We start from the raw sequence: 15,047 nt of genomic DNA, 5'->3' as shown, positions 1-15,047 counted from the left end.
AGACTAGGGCTACTCTAGTAAGTTACTTTAGACTAGGGCTACTCTAGTAAGTTACTTTATACTAGGGCTACTCCAGTAAGTTACTTTAGACTAGGGCTACTCTAGTAAGTTACTTTATACTAGGGCTACTCTAGTAAGTTACTTTATACTAGGGCTACTCTAGTAAGTTACTTTATACTAGGGCTACTCCAGTAAGTTACTTTAGACTAGGGCTACTCTAGTAAGTTACTTTACTACTACTCTTAATAAATTACTTTAGTACTACTCTAATAAGTTACTTTACTACTACTCTTAATAAATTACTTTAGTACTACTCTAATAAGTTACTTTATACTAGGGCTACTCTAGTAAGTTACTTTATACTAGGGCTACTCTAGTAAGTTACTTTATACTAGGGCTACTCCAGTAAGTTACTTTAGACTAGGGCTACTCTAGTAAGTTACTTTAGACTAGGGCTACTCTAGTAAGTTACTTTATACTAGGGCTACTCTAGTAAGTTACTTTAGACTAGGGCTACTCTAGTAAGTTACTTTAGACTAGGGCTACTCTAGTAAGTTACTTTAGACTAGGGCTACTCTAGTAAGTTACTTTATACTAGGGCTACTCTAGTAAGTTACTTTAGACTAGGGCTACTCTAGTAAGTTACTTTATACTAGGGCTACTCCAGTAAGTTACTTTATACTAGGGCTACTCTAGTAAGTTACTTTAGACTAGGGCTACTCTAGTAAGTTACTTTAGACTAGGGCTACTCTAGTAAGTTACTTTATACTAGGGCTACTCTAGTAAGTTACTTTATACTAGGGCTACTCTAGTAAGTTACTTTATACTAGGGCTACTCTAGTAAGTTACTTTAGACTAGGGCTACTCCAGTAAGTTACTTTAGACTAGGGCTACTCTAGTAAGTTACTTTAGACTAGGGCTACTCTAGTAAGTTACTTTAGACTAGGGCTACTCTAGTAAGTTACTTTAGACTAGGGCTACTCTAGTAAGTTACTTTATACTAGGGCTACTCCAGTAAGTTACTTTAGACTAGGGCTACTCTAGTAAGTTACTTTATACTAGGGCTACTCTAGTAAGTTACTTTAGACTAGGGCTACTCTAGTAAGTTACTTTATACTAGGGCTACTCCAGTAAGTTACTTTAGACTAGGGCTACTCTAGTAAGTTACTTTAGACTAGGGCTACTCCAGTAAGTTACTTTATACTAGGGCTACTACTAAGACTGAGTAAGTTGTACTTTATTTGATACATCATCTAATCCCCAGATGTTGTGATAGCATTGCAATAGTAGAAAAAAGTAAAGTAGCAGTGAGCCATGTTGAACAGAGCCTTCTGACATTGAAACCAATCCCGAAGGATGAGACAATTGGAAAGAAATGGTTAAGAGGAATGAATGAGATCTTGAAGCAACACCTGTCAGAAACCAAAGAAAAGGTTGCCCAACATAATGATGCTGTTTCATCAGCAAAGGTAATCTGGCTTTTTTATTTGCTTTTAATTGTGAACCAGTTTATATTACATCACATCGAACTGCTCTCTTTACAGTAGGATCTCTATACACAGATGTGACCCAGCAATCCCTAATAGGTTTTCCTGCTGACTAAAGCCCTGTCTACACTATCAAACTTTATGTGACAAAAAAAATACATATATGGACATGATGATGTCATATTATTACCATATTTTGGCACATCACACTTTTGTAGACATAGCTTAAGAATTGATTGTTGTGGTAAAGCAGAACATTTGCCTCATAAATTTCCCTTTAATTGTGATGTCCGCTGAATATTGCTTTCCTGAAGGCTGGTTCTACTGTAATTGTTTTTAATCTATTTATATCATGAAGATAAATACATAAACATTGTAAATGTTTTTATTGCTTCCAGGAGACGTTATCTAATCAAGTTGACATGGTTAAAAACTGCTTGTCAACACACCACAAACTGATGTCCGATTTTAAGCACTTGTTAAAAGCATTAGCACGAGATGAAAGTGAAGATGAGGAGGATGGTGAAGGAGCTGGCGGAGCAGGAGGAGTTAAACTCTTTATGGCTGAATATAAAAGTTTTTCGGAAGCCTTTACCACAATGATTAAGATTCTTATTGTTGGTATGTGTATACAATATATAAAATTTACACAAACCCTAGTGTAACTGTTCTCATGTAACTTTTAAAATAGCTCAGGAATTACCTTAGCATGAGCTTATCCTGAAGTCCTTAATTGTGGTAGTGCCTAGTTCTGCTAAGGAGTGAAATAAGACTAATCTCAGTCTACATTATCAAACTTTATGTGACAAAAAATGTGATGTTCCTATATATAGACATGATTTCATATCATTACCATATTTGGGCATATCATTGATGCCTGTACAGTACTCATTCAAAACTGGAATTGAGTACCACCAATGTAGCGAGCCAATATAATAGCAGGGCCAACAATCCTGGTGCTGGAATTGAGTACCACCAATGTAGCGAGCCAATATAATAGCAGGGCCAACAATCCTGGTGCTGGAATTGAGTACCACCAATGTAGCGAGCCAATATAATGGCAGGGCCAACAATCCTGGTGCTGGAATTGAGTACCACCAATGTAGCGAGCCAATATAATGGCAGGGCCAACAATCCTGGTGCTTGAATAAAACAAAATATGTTAAAATACTGTAGGTTGTGTTCCTGTGAAAAGTAAAATCCTTTTGATTTTGTTAAGCTCAATTTTCATTGCTAATTCATTTACAGGTACAAGTGAAGATAAGCTGGACAAGGTGAATCAGTTGGCAAAGTTGCTAGTCAACATACAGAACTTAACAGAAGAAACTAGAAGGTAACACTCAATTTTAATATACATCCTCAGTTCTGTGACTGGTCCTGTAACTGGGTGTGGGTGTTGCTTCATAATTAAATATTTAACCATTAATCTTGCCTATGTGCCAACATCTGTGTTACTGAGGAGCATTTTTCAGTTCATTCAGTAATCTACCCATTCGTTTCTTTGTTTGCCGCTTCTGCTTCCGGAGGTGATTCCCCAGAGGATTGTCGCGGACAATTTATTGAACTGGACAAATTACATTTTCTATAATACATGCCCCCACACCATACAAATCTCTGTGGTTGATGCCCTGGTGTTTGTAGAACTCTTGAGTTTTACTAGGCGATAAAAGGGGTATAATTTAAATAGTTAAATAATTATTACAGTGAATGTGAATGATGAATACAGCCACCTGTGCGTAAGTTGAATGATCTTTGCTACAAGTTGAACTGTTTTTTTTATATTAGGTTGTATGATGACTTGGTCGGACTAGCAGCACCGTTAACAATCCCTAAAGCTTTAGATGAGCCTGTCAGTGACAAATCACCACCAAGTTTTGCTTCAGGTAATTAATGCACAATACTTGATGTAATGCTAGTGTGGCATGCACTACCTCTTGTTAATCAACCAACTAATGAGATGGCGGTAAAGCTCTGTCTACACTATCAAACTTGATGTGACAACAAAATGTGATGTGCTCATATATGGACATGATGTCATATCACTACCATATTTTAGCATATCACTGCCATATTTTGGCACCTCACACTTTTTTTGTCAAACTAGTTTGATAGTGTGGACAGAGCTTAAGAATGAATTATAACCCTGATACAGTATAAGAGAACTTGGTTATTATAGTACATTTTAAAATGTACTATGTAATCTGAAACATAGCCTTATAACAAATAAAAAATGGTAACCAAGCATATCACTGCCATATTTGGGCCAAATGCAACCAAGTTGCATTCTAATCTTCAACCATCTCCACCTAGATGGCGCATATATACTCTATGAATAGAAGGATAATAATCTTGTTCTTATTTTTTAAAGCTCTGAGAAATCATTCTAAAGATATCGAACAAGAAAATGAACAAGTTCAAGAAGAAGATAAAGGTTCATCTGAAAAAGTAGTTAAAGCAGCAGATGTGAAAGATAAAGTAGAGGTGAAAGGTTGTAAGGTCAGCGGTCAAGAAGGTACAGGAGCTAGTCCGTCTACATCTCCTGTTGTTAAGCAAGTGCAAGGTAAATACAAATTAAATTCACTATCCTGGTATCCTATAGAGTGGACTTACTAAAAATAGAACCCCCTACAGTATAAAGTCCAATTTGCATAAAAATATAGAATCTATGTTATTCCTTATGACCATTTACACACAACTCTGAAGATAGATACAAATTATTGTGGGAAAAACTATGCGGTTCTCCGCTTACTGTTATTGCTCGTCTAAGGATGTCCCCTGAATAGTAATGTCTCAAAGAAAAAGACAAACATCTGAAACATAATCAATTAAAAAATTAAATTTCTTTTTAGCACCTAGACAGCCAACAACTGTGATGAGAGACCCACGCACTGGCAAAATGTTGCAGGTTCGAAACACACATGCCATTAATGTTTGGAGGAGAGTGAAAGGTAAGCTGGATGGAAGAGATCCAGACCCTACTAGACGTTGTACGGTCCAAGAACAGGTATGTCTTTTTTACAAATTTAATCTACAGTATCTAATCTGTTTATTTGAACTAATATGTTCATTTGGCACCTTTTATAAGCGCACGTAACCTGTAAGCGGCAGTGGACATTTTTTGATTTTTTTTTATATTTCACCTCCCTTCATGGCAATCGAGAAACCATTTATAATAATTATAAAATAATTTCTATAAAAATACTTCTGAATCTATAAATTTATTATAATAAATTCAAATTTATAATAAATTTCAAAATGTGGTGAAGACTTTGCGAAATGTTGGACATAGGAATGCTAAAAATGCTCTTTTTAGAAGTATTTTAATTTGATGTGCAAGTTGTCAATTACAAGGCGCAAAACATGTAGTTTCTAAAACCTGTATGTTACTGTTATTGGTTGCAATACTAGTGACTTTTGACATGATTTGCACTTATTAATTCTTCCTATAAAGGTTGATCATGTAATAGCTGAAGCAACAAGCATGGAGAACCTTGCAACGCTGTACGAGGGTTGGACAGCCTGGGTATGAAGTAGAAGTAGCAAGCAACCAGGTTTAAACAACCCGATGATGGTGGCGTAACAACCAATCGTCTGCTGGACCCTTATAAGGTCAACGACCTAGCACTTGCCAGATGTTTCGGAAGAATAGATGGTGTGCATAGAATACTCGGCACCGTCCCTAATTTTAATAACCTTGTTCAGAATAGGTTCAGGGACTTTAATATAGCATTGGAATGTTAACATCGTATACTCCATGCTATTGCCTATGAAATGCATATTGCTATGATAGCAATAAGATCGGAATGGATCAGTAGATAGAGCTGAGAAAGGTGCAAATACATGTTATAATATACAACATGGCACAACAAAGTGTTATCATAATATTATGATAAAGATATTGAGTTTTAAAAGGAGGAGTAGAACTTTTTTTAATGATTGAAGATCAAGAAGTTTTAAGGATATAAAAAGCCCAAGTGTTTATTGTTTATAATAGATAGATAGCGTGTTTCTTTAGTGCTTAGTGTTGTTCAACTTATAATCACATCAATTTGTATATATCTATGTACGTGCAGGACTGCTGGTTATTCTAGTTATAGTGTTCTATGATAGTTGCATTGTCTTGAACATTAGGCCATAGCATAGAGATATTATTATATTGCTATGGGCCTAGTTTATGTAAATTTCTTGCATGTTTATGTGATTTTTAAAAGGTTTTTTCTTGTATAAATACAATAGTTGCATTGTTTTATCATTAAGCCCAGTTTATATTTCCAGCATGCTATGTTTGTCGAAAGGTTTTTCCTTGTATATAAATACAAAAGTTAAACAATGTTTTTATTTCTGCATGCCATGTTTATCAAAACGGTTTTTTCTTTTATAAATACAATAGTTGCATTGTTTTTATCAGGCCCAGTTTGTATTTCTCCTGCATTGTTTATTGCATTGTATACATACAATAGGTGCATTGTGTTTTATTTCAGCATGCCATATATCATAAAGGTTTTTTCTTGTACTATTATACATGTTATATTAGGGGATTTTTTATCTAGCCTAGTTTGTATTTCCTGTATTGCGTATTGAAAGGAGTTTTCCTGGTATAAAGTAGTTACAATAGTTTGTTACAATACATTGTTTTTATCTGTCCTAGTTTATGTTTCTTGCAAGTTGTGTTGAAAGGTTTTCCCTTGCATGCATACAATAGATGCATTGTTTTATTTCTGCATGCCATGTGTAGCAAAATAGTTTAAACTTAATTATATTAGGGAATTTGTTTAGGCTATTGCTATATGGCACAATTGTAACAAATCTTTTGATGTATACGAAACTAATGTGTTGGTTATTTTCTTGATTCAGTCCTACTAATATCTATGTCCATATCATCTCTTTTCTTTTACCTAGCCATTCATGATCACTCACTTATCAGTCCACTGCACTATAACATTTTAATACTAATACTTGTTTTGTTTTACCAATTTACATTTGTCGTTTTTCTTCTTCTTTATCACTGTAGTTAAATACAATTATTATATAATATCATACAAAATACTATAGACATGTGGTAATTATTAATGCTATATAAATTATTAATTTCACTAATACTTTTGGTGTTTATGCAAACTGCAGTATTGTATAATAGAGAGCTTTTGTTTTCCACGGTGCGCTCGACTATGCTGCACATGCTCACGATGTGCACAATGACAAAGCTCTCACATTAGTTTTTAAAAAATATGTAGGAAATATTAAAAAATGATTTAATAGTGTTTAGTATTACATGTATAAATATAATTTTAATGTTAAACTAAGGTGGTATATATTGACAATTCCATTTTATTTGTCATTCAATCAATTTTATTTGTGATTAAATCAATTTCCATTTTTCAAAAAAATGGCCAATTTTCGACCTTTTTATTTTTCGATAAAACTGGTTACTATAGCACAATTAACATGTGCAGAACCCATTATTCGTCTCTGCGCATGTTTAGTATGCTGTCAATTGTGCTATAGTAACCATTTATCAAATTGTCAAATATGGTTATGATAGCACAATTGACATGCGCAGAACCCATTATTCGACTCTGCGCATGTTTATTATGCTATAGTAACCATTTATGTCAAAACTGGTTACTATAGCACAATTGACATGCGCAGAACCCATTATTCGACTCTGGGCATGTTTATTATGCATTAGTAACCATTTATGTCAAAAAATAAAAGGGTCGAAAATCGGCCATTTTTCGGAAATTTACCTGTACTATAGTACAGGGATTTTTTCGTCCCTGCGCATGTTTATTATGCTGTCAATTGTGCTATAGTAACCATTTATGTCAAATATGGTTATGATAGCAAAATTGACATGCGCAGAACACATTTTTCGTCTCTGAGCATGTTTATTATGCAATAGTAACCATTTATGTCAAAAAGTAAAAGGGTCGAAAATCGGCCATTTTTCGAAAAATTTCTGTACTATAGTACAGGGATTTTTTCAAAAAAATGGCAAATTTTCGACATTTTTATTTTTCGATAAAACTGGTTACTATAGCACAATTAACATGCGCAGAACCCATTAGTCACCTCTGCGCATGTTTATTATGCTATAGTAACCATTTATGTCAAAACTGGTTACAATAGCACAATTGACATGCGCAGAACCCATTATTCGACTCTGCGCACGTTTATTATGCAATAGTAACCATTTATGTCAAAAAATAAAAGGGTCGAAAATCGGCCATTTTTCGAAAATTTCCCTGTACTATAGTAAGGCATTTTTTCAAAAAAATTTCCAATTTTCGAACTTTTTCTTTCTCGATAAAACTGGTTACTATAGCACAAATGACATGCGCAGAACCCATTATTCGTCTCTGCGCATGTTTATTATGCTGTCAATTGTGCTATAGTAACCATTTATGTTTAAAACTAGTTACTATAGCGCAATTGACATGCGCAGAACCCATTATTCGACTCTGCGCATGTTTATTATGCAATAGTAACCATTTATGTCAAACAATAAAAGGGTCGAAAATAAGCCATTTTTCGAAAATTTCTCTGTACTATAGTACAGGGATTTTTTCAAAAAATTGGCCAATTTTCGACCTTTTTATTTTTCGATAAAACTGGTTACTATAGCACAATTAACATGCGCAGAACCCATTAGTCGCCTCTGCGCATGTTTATTATGCTGTCAATTGTGCTATAGTAACCATTTATGTTTAAAACTGGTTACTATAGCGCAATTGACATGCGCAGAACCCATTATTCGACTCTGCGCATGTTTATTATGCAATAGTAACCATTTATGTCAAACAATAAAAGGGTCGAAAATCGGCCATTTTTCGAAAATTTCTCTGTACTATAGTACAGGGATTTTTTCAAAAAATTGGCCAATTTTCGACCTTTTTATTTTTCGATAAAACTGGTTACTATAGCACAATTAACATGCGCAGAACCCATTAGTCGCCTCTGCGCATGTTTATTATGCTATAGTAACTATTTATGTCAAAACTGGTTACTATAGCACAATTGACATGCGCAGAACCCATTATTCGTCTCTGCGCATGTTTAGTATGCTGTCAATTGTGCTATAGTAACCATTTATCAAATTGTCAAATATGGTTATGATAGCACAATTGACATTTATGTCAAAACTGGTTACAATAGCACAATTGACATGCGCAGAACCCATTATTCGACTCTGCGCATGTTTATTATGCTATAGTACCATTTATGTCAAAACTGGTTACTATTGCACAATTGACATGCGCAGAACCCATTAGTCGCCTTTGCGCATGTTTATTATGCTATAGTAACCATTTATGTCAAAACTGGTTACTATAGCACAATTGACATGCGCAGAACCCATTATTCGACTCTGGGCATGTTTATTATGCAATAGTAACCATTTATGTCAAAAAATAAAGGGGTCGAAAATCGGCCATTTTTCGGAAATTTACCTGTACTATAGTACAGGAATTTTTTCGTCCCTGCGCATGTTTATTATGCTTTCAATTGTGCTATAGTAACCATTTATGTCAAATATGGTTATGATAGCAAAATTGACATGCGCAGAACACATTTTTCGTCTCTGAGCATGTTTATTATGCAATAGTAACCATTTATGTCAAAAAGTAAAAGGGTCGAAAATCGGCCATTTTTCGAAAATTTCCTGTACTATAATACAGGGATTTTTTCTAAAAAATTGCCAATTTTCAATCTTTTTATTTTTCGATAAAACTGGTTACTATAGCACAATTGACATGCGCAGAAACCATTATTCGTCTCTGCGCATGTTTATTATGCTATAGTAACCATTTATGTCAAAACTGGTTACTATAGCACAATTGACATGCGCAGAACCCATTTTTCGTCTCTGAGCATGTTTATTATGCAATAGTAACCATTTATGTCAAAAAATAAAAGGGTCGAAAATCGGCCATTTTTCGAAAATTTCCCTGTACTATAGTAAGGGAATTTTTCAAAAAAATTGCCAATTTTCGAACTTTTTTTTTTCGATAAAACTGGTTACTATAGCACAATTGACATGCGCAGAACCCATTATTCGACTCTGCGCATGTTTATTATGTAATAGTAACCATTTATGTCAAAAAATAAAAGGGTCGAAAATCGGTCATTTTTCGAAAATTTCCCTGTACTATAATACAAGGATTTTTTCTAAAAAATGGCCAATTTTCGATCTTTTTATTTTTCGATAAAACTGGTTATTATAGCACAATTGACATGCGCAGAACCCATTATTCGTCTCTGCGCATGTTTATTATGCTATAGTAACCATTTATGTCAAAACTGGTAACTATAGCACAATTGACATACGCAGAACCCATTTTTCGTATCTGAGCATGTTTATTATGTAATAGTCAAAAAATAAAAGGGTCAAAAAATAAAAGGGTCGAAAATTGGCCATTTTTCGAAAATTTCCCTGTACTATAGTACAGGGATTTAAAAAAAAAATGGCCAATTTTCGACCTTTTTATTTTTTGATAAAACAGGTTACTATAACCCATTAGTCGCCTCTGCGCATGTCAAAACTGGTTACTATAGCACAATTGACATGCGCAAAACCCATTATTCGTCTCTGCGCATGTTTATTATGCTATAGTAACCATTTATGTCAAAAGTAACCACTTTTGACATAAACAAATATACGTTAATCGCACGCAACATTTAGGAAACGGAACGTCACATCTGTTTGTGACGACAATAAAACCCCATGGCCCCGCCTCTAAGGATACGAACGATAGCCCGTTGGGTCGTTTCCGCCATCAAGTCAGCGTATGCATTTTCACGCTTGCCGCCGCCAGCTCAGTGGCTTCGTGGGCATTATTTCGGGGTGTGCTCGTTTCGGATATTTTAGCGGCGGCATGGTGGAGAGCTCAGACCACTTTTTCATCGTGCTACCTTCAGGGCGTTGTCTCGTCCCAGGCGAACGTAGCGTCTGCAATTTGTCGGCCTCCTAAGTAGGGTAAGTTTGGTTTTAGTCACAATCACGCCCTCCTCCTAGCCTGATGCCGGTGCTACTCTGGCATATGTAGAGTCTATACAGGTAGGGGTCTCACGAAATAGACTACACAAACCAACAGTGGTGTTGGTAGTCTATGAGTGAGATAACTACCTGTATAGCAATCCCTCCCGCCTCCCCTCGCCGTGATCACGTGGATCTCGGAATATGAGGACGATGTCATGCGTGAGAGACGTTTGTACGGCCCGCTACGGCGCCTGGACTATTCCATTTTCCTTTCGAGGGGTGTCCATATTGAGAAATTTTCGAAAAATGACAAATTGTTGACATAACTAGTTACTATGACTCTATAGGATGATGATAATGCAATATATGTGCATATGTGGCAATTTTATTGCATAATTATTCATTTTTAAAAAGTCGATATTTTGGCCATATTTGAACAAATCCTTGTACTTATAGTACAAGGACATTTTCAAAAAACACCAATAACTTTATAAGATGATGATAACGCAATATATGTGCATATCTGGCAATATTACTGCATAATAATAGTATTTTGACCCTTTTATTTTTTGACAGGTAGCAGTATTATATAATAATTAAATTCCATATTTATTGCTATTTTTCAATTAAACAATTATTTTTTTTACTAGAATGTAAATGAGCCATAATGTATACATACATATGTATGAATTGTCTGAACATATACATTCATATTGTGGTCAGTGGCGTAACACTGAGGCCTAAGGCCTCTGGTTTAGGAACATATTTTAATGTCTGTTTTTTTCTCCAAAAGCTCCAGGGCCCCTGGGCTTAGCCAGTGAGTGCTCATAGCCATTACACCACTGATTGTGGTTGAGGTCTGAACCAGCATTATGTAAAAAAAGCTTTTTTAATACGGTTTAAATTTTCGTGCAACTTTCATTTCTGCAATCTTTCGCTTGTCCTCTTCAAATTTCTTTCGAAGTTCAGCAATATCTGTGAGAAATCAAAATAGGAAAGATTTAGAATGTAAAAAGAAGAATGACCAAAATAAATTATTTTAATTTAAAAAAATAGATAGGAACATTTGAATGGAGTGCTTTCAGTATGGTTTCCTATTTAGAGGGCGCTATTCGGCACTCATTTGGAGTACATTTCATTGACAATGTACTTCATAAACAAATTCTAAAATTTAATTTAGAAAGTGCTTTTCATGTAAGCATATGATTTATGTTCTTTAAGTGATCACTCAACTTTTAGTCTAGACCTACAGTATATTAAACAAAGATTATGTATAAAGCTCTGTCTACACTCCACACTTTATGTGACAACAAAATCACTACCGTATTTGGTATATCATTACCATATTTGAGTATAGTAGTAGTAATTGTATATCTTTATATCCTAGGTGAAAACCTAGACATTAGAATAGTTTTTTTACGAACATTTACAGTAAGTCATTTAGAATCACAATAGCACAAAACTTCCAACTACTTTTAAACCTAATTTTCCTCAAGAATGCTGCTTTTAGGTCATCAATACCTATTTCTTTTAGCTGACAATAAAACATTCTGGACATTACATATGGTGAGCAGGAGTGTTGAGACATCACTTCCTCTCATATTTTTAATGGTAATATAATTAATGGTGGTTTTTAATTGCACAAATCTTAACTGCATGATCGTTCACGTAAACTCAGCAGATTTTATACAAAATGTTGTTACATCCACTTGGATCCAGCCTAGTAAAAGTAGTCTAAATTTACATCAAGTGGAAGATGAAACATATTGTACGTGATTCGCTATTAACGCACTTGGCATACTCCAGCCTACTGTACTTAACTATTCTTAAATCAACAACAGGTTTGGTTTGGTCTAATATGGGTGGGCTAAAGAAAAACATTCTGATTTAACTACTCAAAAACAATAAGTAATGCAGCAACGATAGTAGAAATAAAAATAATAATAAGTAAAAATATTTAGACTGTTAAGGCCAATAATACACAGTTCACATAGTCTTTATGACTATTTAAACAAAACATGGAGAGGACGGGCGATTGATTGAAAATCAGCTCAAGATAGATACAGATTCAATGTGGGACAAGCATGCGGTTTCACGCTTATTGTTATATTACTGCAGTGCTTGTCTGTGTAAATTGGCCTTTATGGGTTAAAGAAGTTTTGTTGAATATGAATATGCTTTCTAACGAGTACAAGGGTTTGTTTCAATAACAAACATTTTTCATTAGATGTCTACACTGTAAAATACACTAAAATAACAAAAACAAAAAAAATGAAAATCCTACAAATTCTATCCATATTCATCATTGTACTAAGGACAACTAAATGATTTAAATTAGGGTTTGTCCCAATAACAAACATTTCTCATTAGATGTCAACACTGTAAAACAATGCACTAAAATAACTAAAATGAAAATTCTATCCATATTCATCATTGTACTAATGACAACTAAATGCTTTTAAATTATTCTTGTCGCTTAATGCCTACATAAGTAATTTTAGAAATAGCTTAATGACTTTACTAAGAGCATCATCTCACATTCAATAAAGTTTAATTATACATAAGAATCAAAATATAGCATTTAATTGCACTGTATTACCGCTGGTAAAATGTCTGTAATGTATCTAATTCTACCATCCTTATTGTCGCTACAGGCCTGTACTTCTGATTTTCAAAACAACTTGATCATTCCAGTTTTCATTCTAAGTTGATTCATTACACGTTGACAATTAAATATCAGAAAGCACATGACCAATTACAGAATGGGAAAAAGTAATCATTCTAGAATATTAGTACTAATTACTGCAGTAATCACTATGATATTTAGTATTCATTAAACGGAAATTATTTTACCACATTTTCTGCTTAAACCATACTGTTCATTAGAGTATACAAAACAGCGCCCTCAATGTTACATATTAACCATCAACATCAATCATACTAACACAAGTGCCATTAGTCATGTGACAGACTTCGGAATCAATAATGACAACTCTCCGTCATCATCAACGCAACATGTAATCTGTTAAAATGCTATTAAACAATACGCCCGAATATTTGACAATTTAAAATTTAATCGCTTGAATTGCCTTAGAAGCATGTAATGAAAGGACATTGCCCATGCCGTGACAATGATAAAAAGAAAGAAAAAAGTGAAAATGGAATGACTGTCAACAAGATAAATCCTTGTCTTTTAGTGTGTTAATAAGGCTTATCTGTAAGTATCAAGAAAAAGATTCAGAATTTCAATCTTGAAAATGTTCACCATCTCACCCATGTACTGTTTATCTTTTACATAGTTGATTCCAAAAGATTTGTTATTTAGATATTTGTTGTTATATATATATATATATATATATATATTTCCACTTTCTGTTGCTAAGCTTATATATTTTACATGTTGGGCGAAAAATTGAATACAAAAAAAATGATAATTTTTTTCACACCAAAACTTACGTTCACGTTTTGTTTCTCGCATTTGAAAGGTATAAAAATTGCTAAGTTCTTTCCGTTTACGTTTCTGCGACTCTTTTATTAATGTGCGGGTTTGATTTTTCTCGGTTCTGGCAACTCCAGGTTTTGGTCCTTTTCTTGAAACGGTTATCCATCCCTCGTCATCAGGTTCTTCTTCAGATTTTTTCCTTTTTTCTTCTTTCTGCATTTATAAACAATAATAATTTTAACATCTTTAAGAAAACCACCAATATTATTGTAGTAGTATGAACACTATATTAACTATTGTATATATCTACACTATTTACACTTTATGTGACAAAAAAAAGTGACGTTTCCATATGGGCATGATGACGTCATATCACTACCATATTTGGGCAAATCACACATTTTTGTTAAACTAGTTTGATAGTGTAGACAGAGATTTAGAAACACTTACGTCACTCACTCTGTCAAAGTTGTATTTTTTTACTTCCATAAACATTAAGAAATTTGAAACGTGTTTCATTAATGACAAAACAAAGTATTAAGTAGAAATTAGCAGATGGGAATTGACAATCATACTAATAATGGTAAAACATGTAAACAATCATTAAGTGTGAATATCTGCTTAGGAAGGAATTGGAAGCAAAGAAAACATTGTGTCAAGAACCAGAGAGTACGTCCTTTACATATTAAAGATGAGATCTGTCGGCTTTGAGTTGGCTTATCTGTAATGTGAATGGTCAATGTTATACATTTAATCGGAATCTAAGCTAATTAAACTACATACAGTATGTAACAAAACATAAATTGACCATTTTAGTGTGAACTTACAGTCCACCAGTTGTAGACCAAATACAAACTTGAAAGCAAGTAATGAGAATGATTGCAAGTAGCCCCAACCCAAATTAAAAAGTGCGACAGGGTGATAGGAATGAAGGGAGAAGTCAAGGATACAGATGTGATTATTTATTACCTTGGACAGTTTTACTTATGTTATGCCAAACGTTGATATATAAGAATTGTTATTGTTTAAGTATGGTACCGCAATAGTGTAAAAATGTTGTATTTTGAATTAAAGACACGTACAAAATACCTGTCACATCATTTAAAAATAATATGTCGAGGACAATTTGTAATTTTTTGAG

At 34.0% G+C, this 15,047-nt stretch overlaps 2 protein-coding genes across 3 annotated transcripts in view; one reads left to right on the top strand and one right to left on the bottom strand.

The window, feature by feature from the left end:
• Positions 1 to 6,790, top strand: part of LOC140058841 (serine/threonine-protein kinase SMG1-like) — a 42,811-nt gene extending 36,021 nt beyond the window's left edge. The window contains exons 66-72 of the mRNA XM_072104602.1: positions 1,265 to 1,469; positions 1,886 to 2,108; positions 2,736 to 2,820; positions 3,273 to 3,370; positions 3,856 to 4,047; positions 4,337 to 4,491; positions 4,939 to 6,790. Of these exons, the coding sequence (XP_071960703.1) occupies positions 1,265 to 1,469; positions 1,886 to 2,108; positions 2,736 to 2,820; positions 3,273 to 3,370; positions 3,856 to 4,047; positions 4,337 to 4,491; positions 4,939 to 5,016 (1,036 nt within the window). The 3' untranslated portion in view covers positions 5,017 to 6,790. The remainder of the gene's footprint in view (positions 1 to 1,264; positions 1,470 to 1,885; positions 2,109 to 2,735; positions 2,821 to 3,272; positions 3,371 to 3,855; positions 4,048 to 4,336; positions 4,492 to 4,938) is intronic.
• Positions 6,791 to 10,815: 4,025 nt separating this feature from the next.
• Positions 10,816 to 15,047, bottom strand: part of LOC140047082 (ribosomal RNA-processing protein 7 homolog A-like) — a 28,559-nt gene continuing 24,327 nt past the window's right edge. Inside the window, exons 6-7 of one of the 2 annotated variants that reach the window (XM_072091897.1) lie at positions 13,921 to 14,119; positions 10,816 to 11,439 (exon numbers count right to left, since the gene is read on the bottom strand). In XM_072091897.1, coding sequence (XP_071947998.1) covers positions 11,354 to 11,439; positions 13,921 to 14,119 — 285 coding nt within the window. In that variant the 3' untranslated portion in view covers positions 10,816 to 11,353. The remainder of the gene's footprint in view (positions 11,440 to 13,920; positions 14,120 to 15,047) is intronic. The other variant, XM_072091904.1, reaches the window with a different exon arrangement.

Source organism: Antedon mediterranea, chromosome 1 (assembly GCF_964355755.1).
Source record: "Antedon mediterranea chromosome 1, ecAntMedi1.1, whole genome shotgun sequence".
Taxonomy (NCBI): Eukaryota; Metazoa; Echinodermata; class Crinoidea; order Comatulida; family Antedonidae; genus Antedon; species Antedon mediterranea.
The sequence above is the reverse complement of the archived record's forward strand: the minus strand, read 5'-3'. Positions and strand labels throughout refer to the sequence as shown.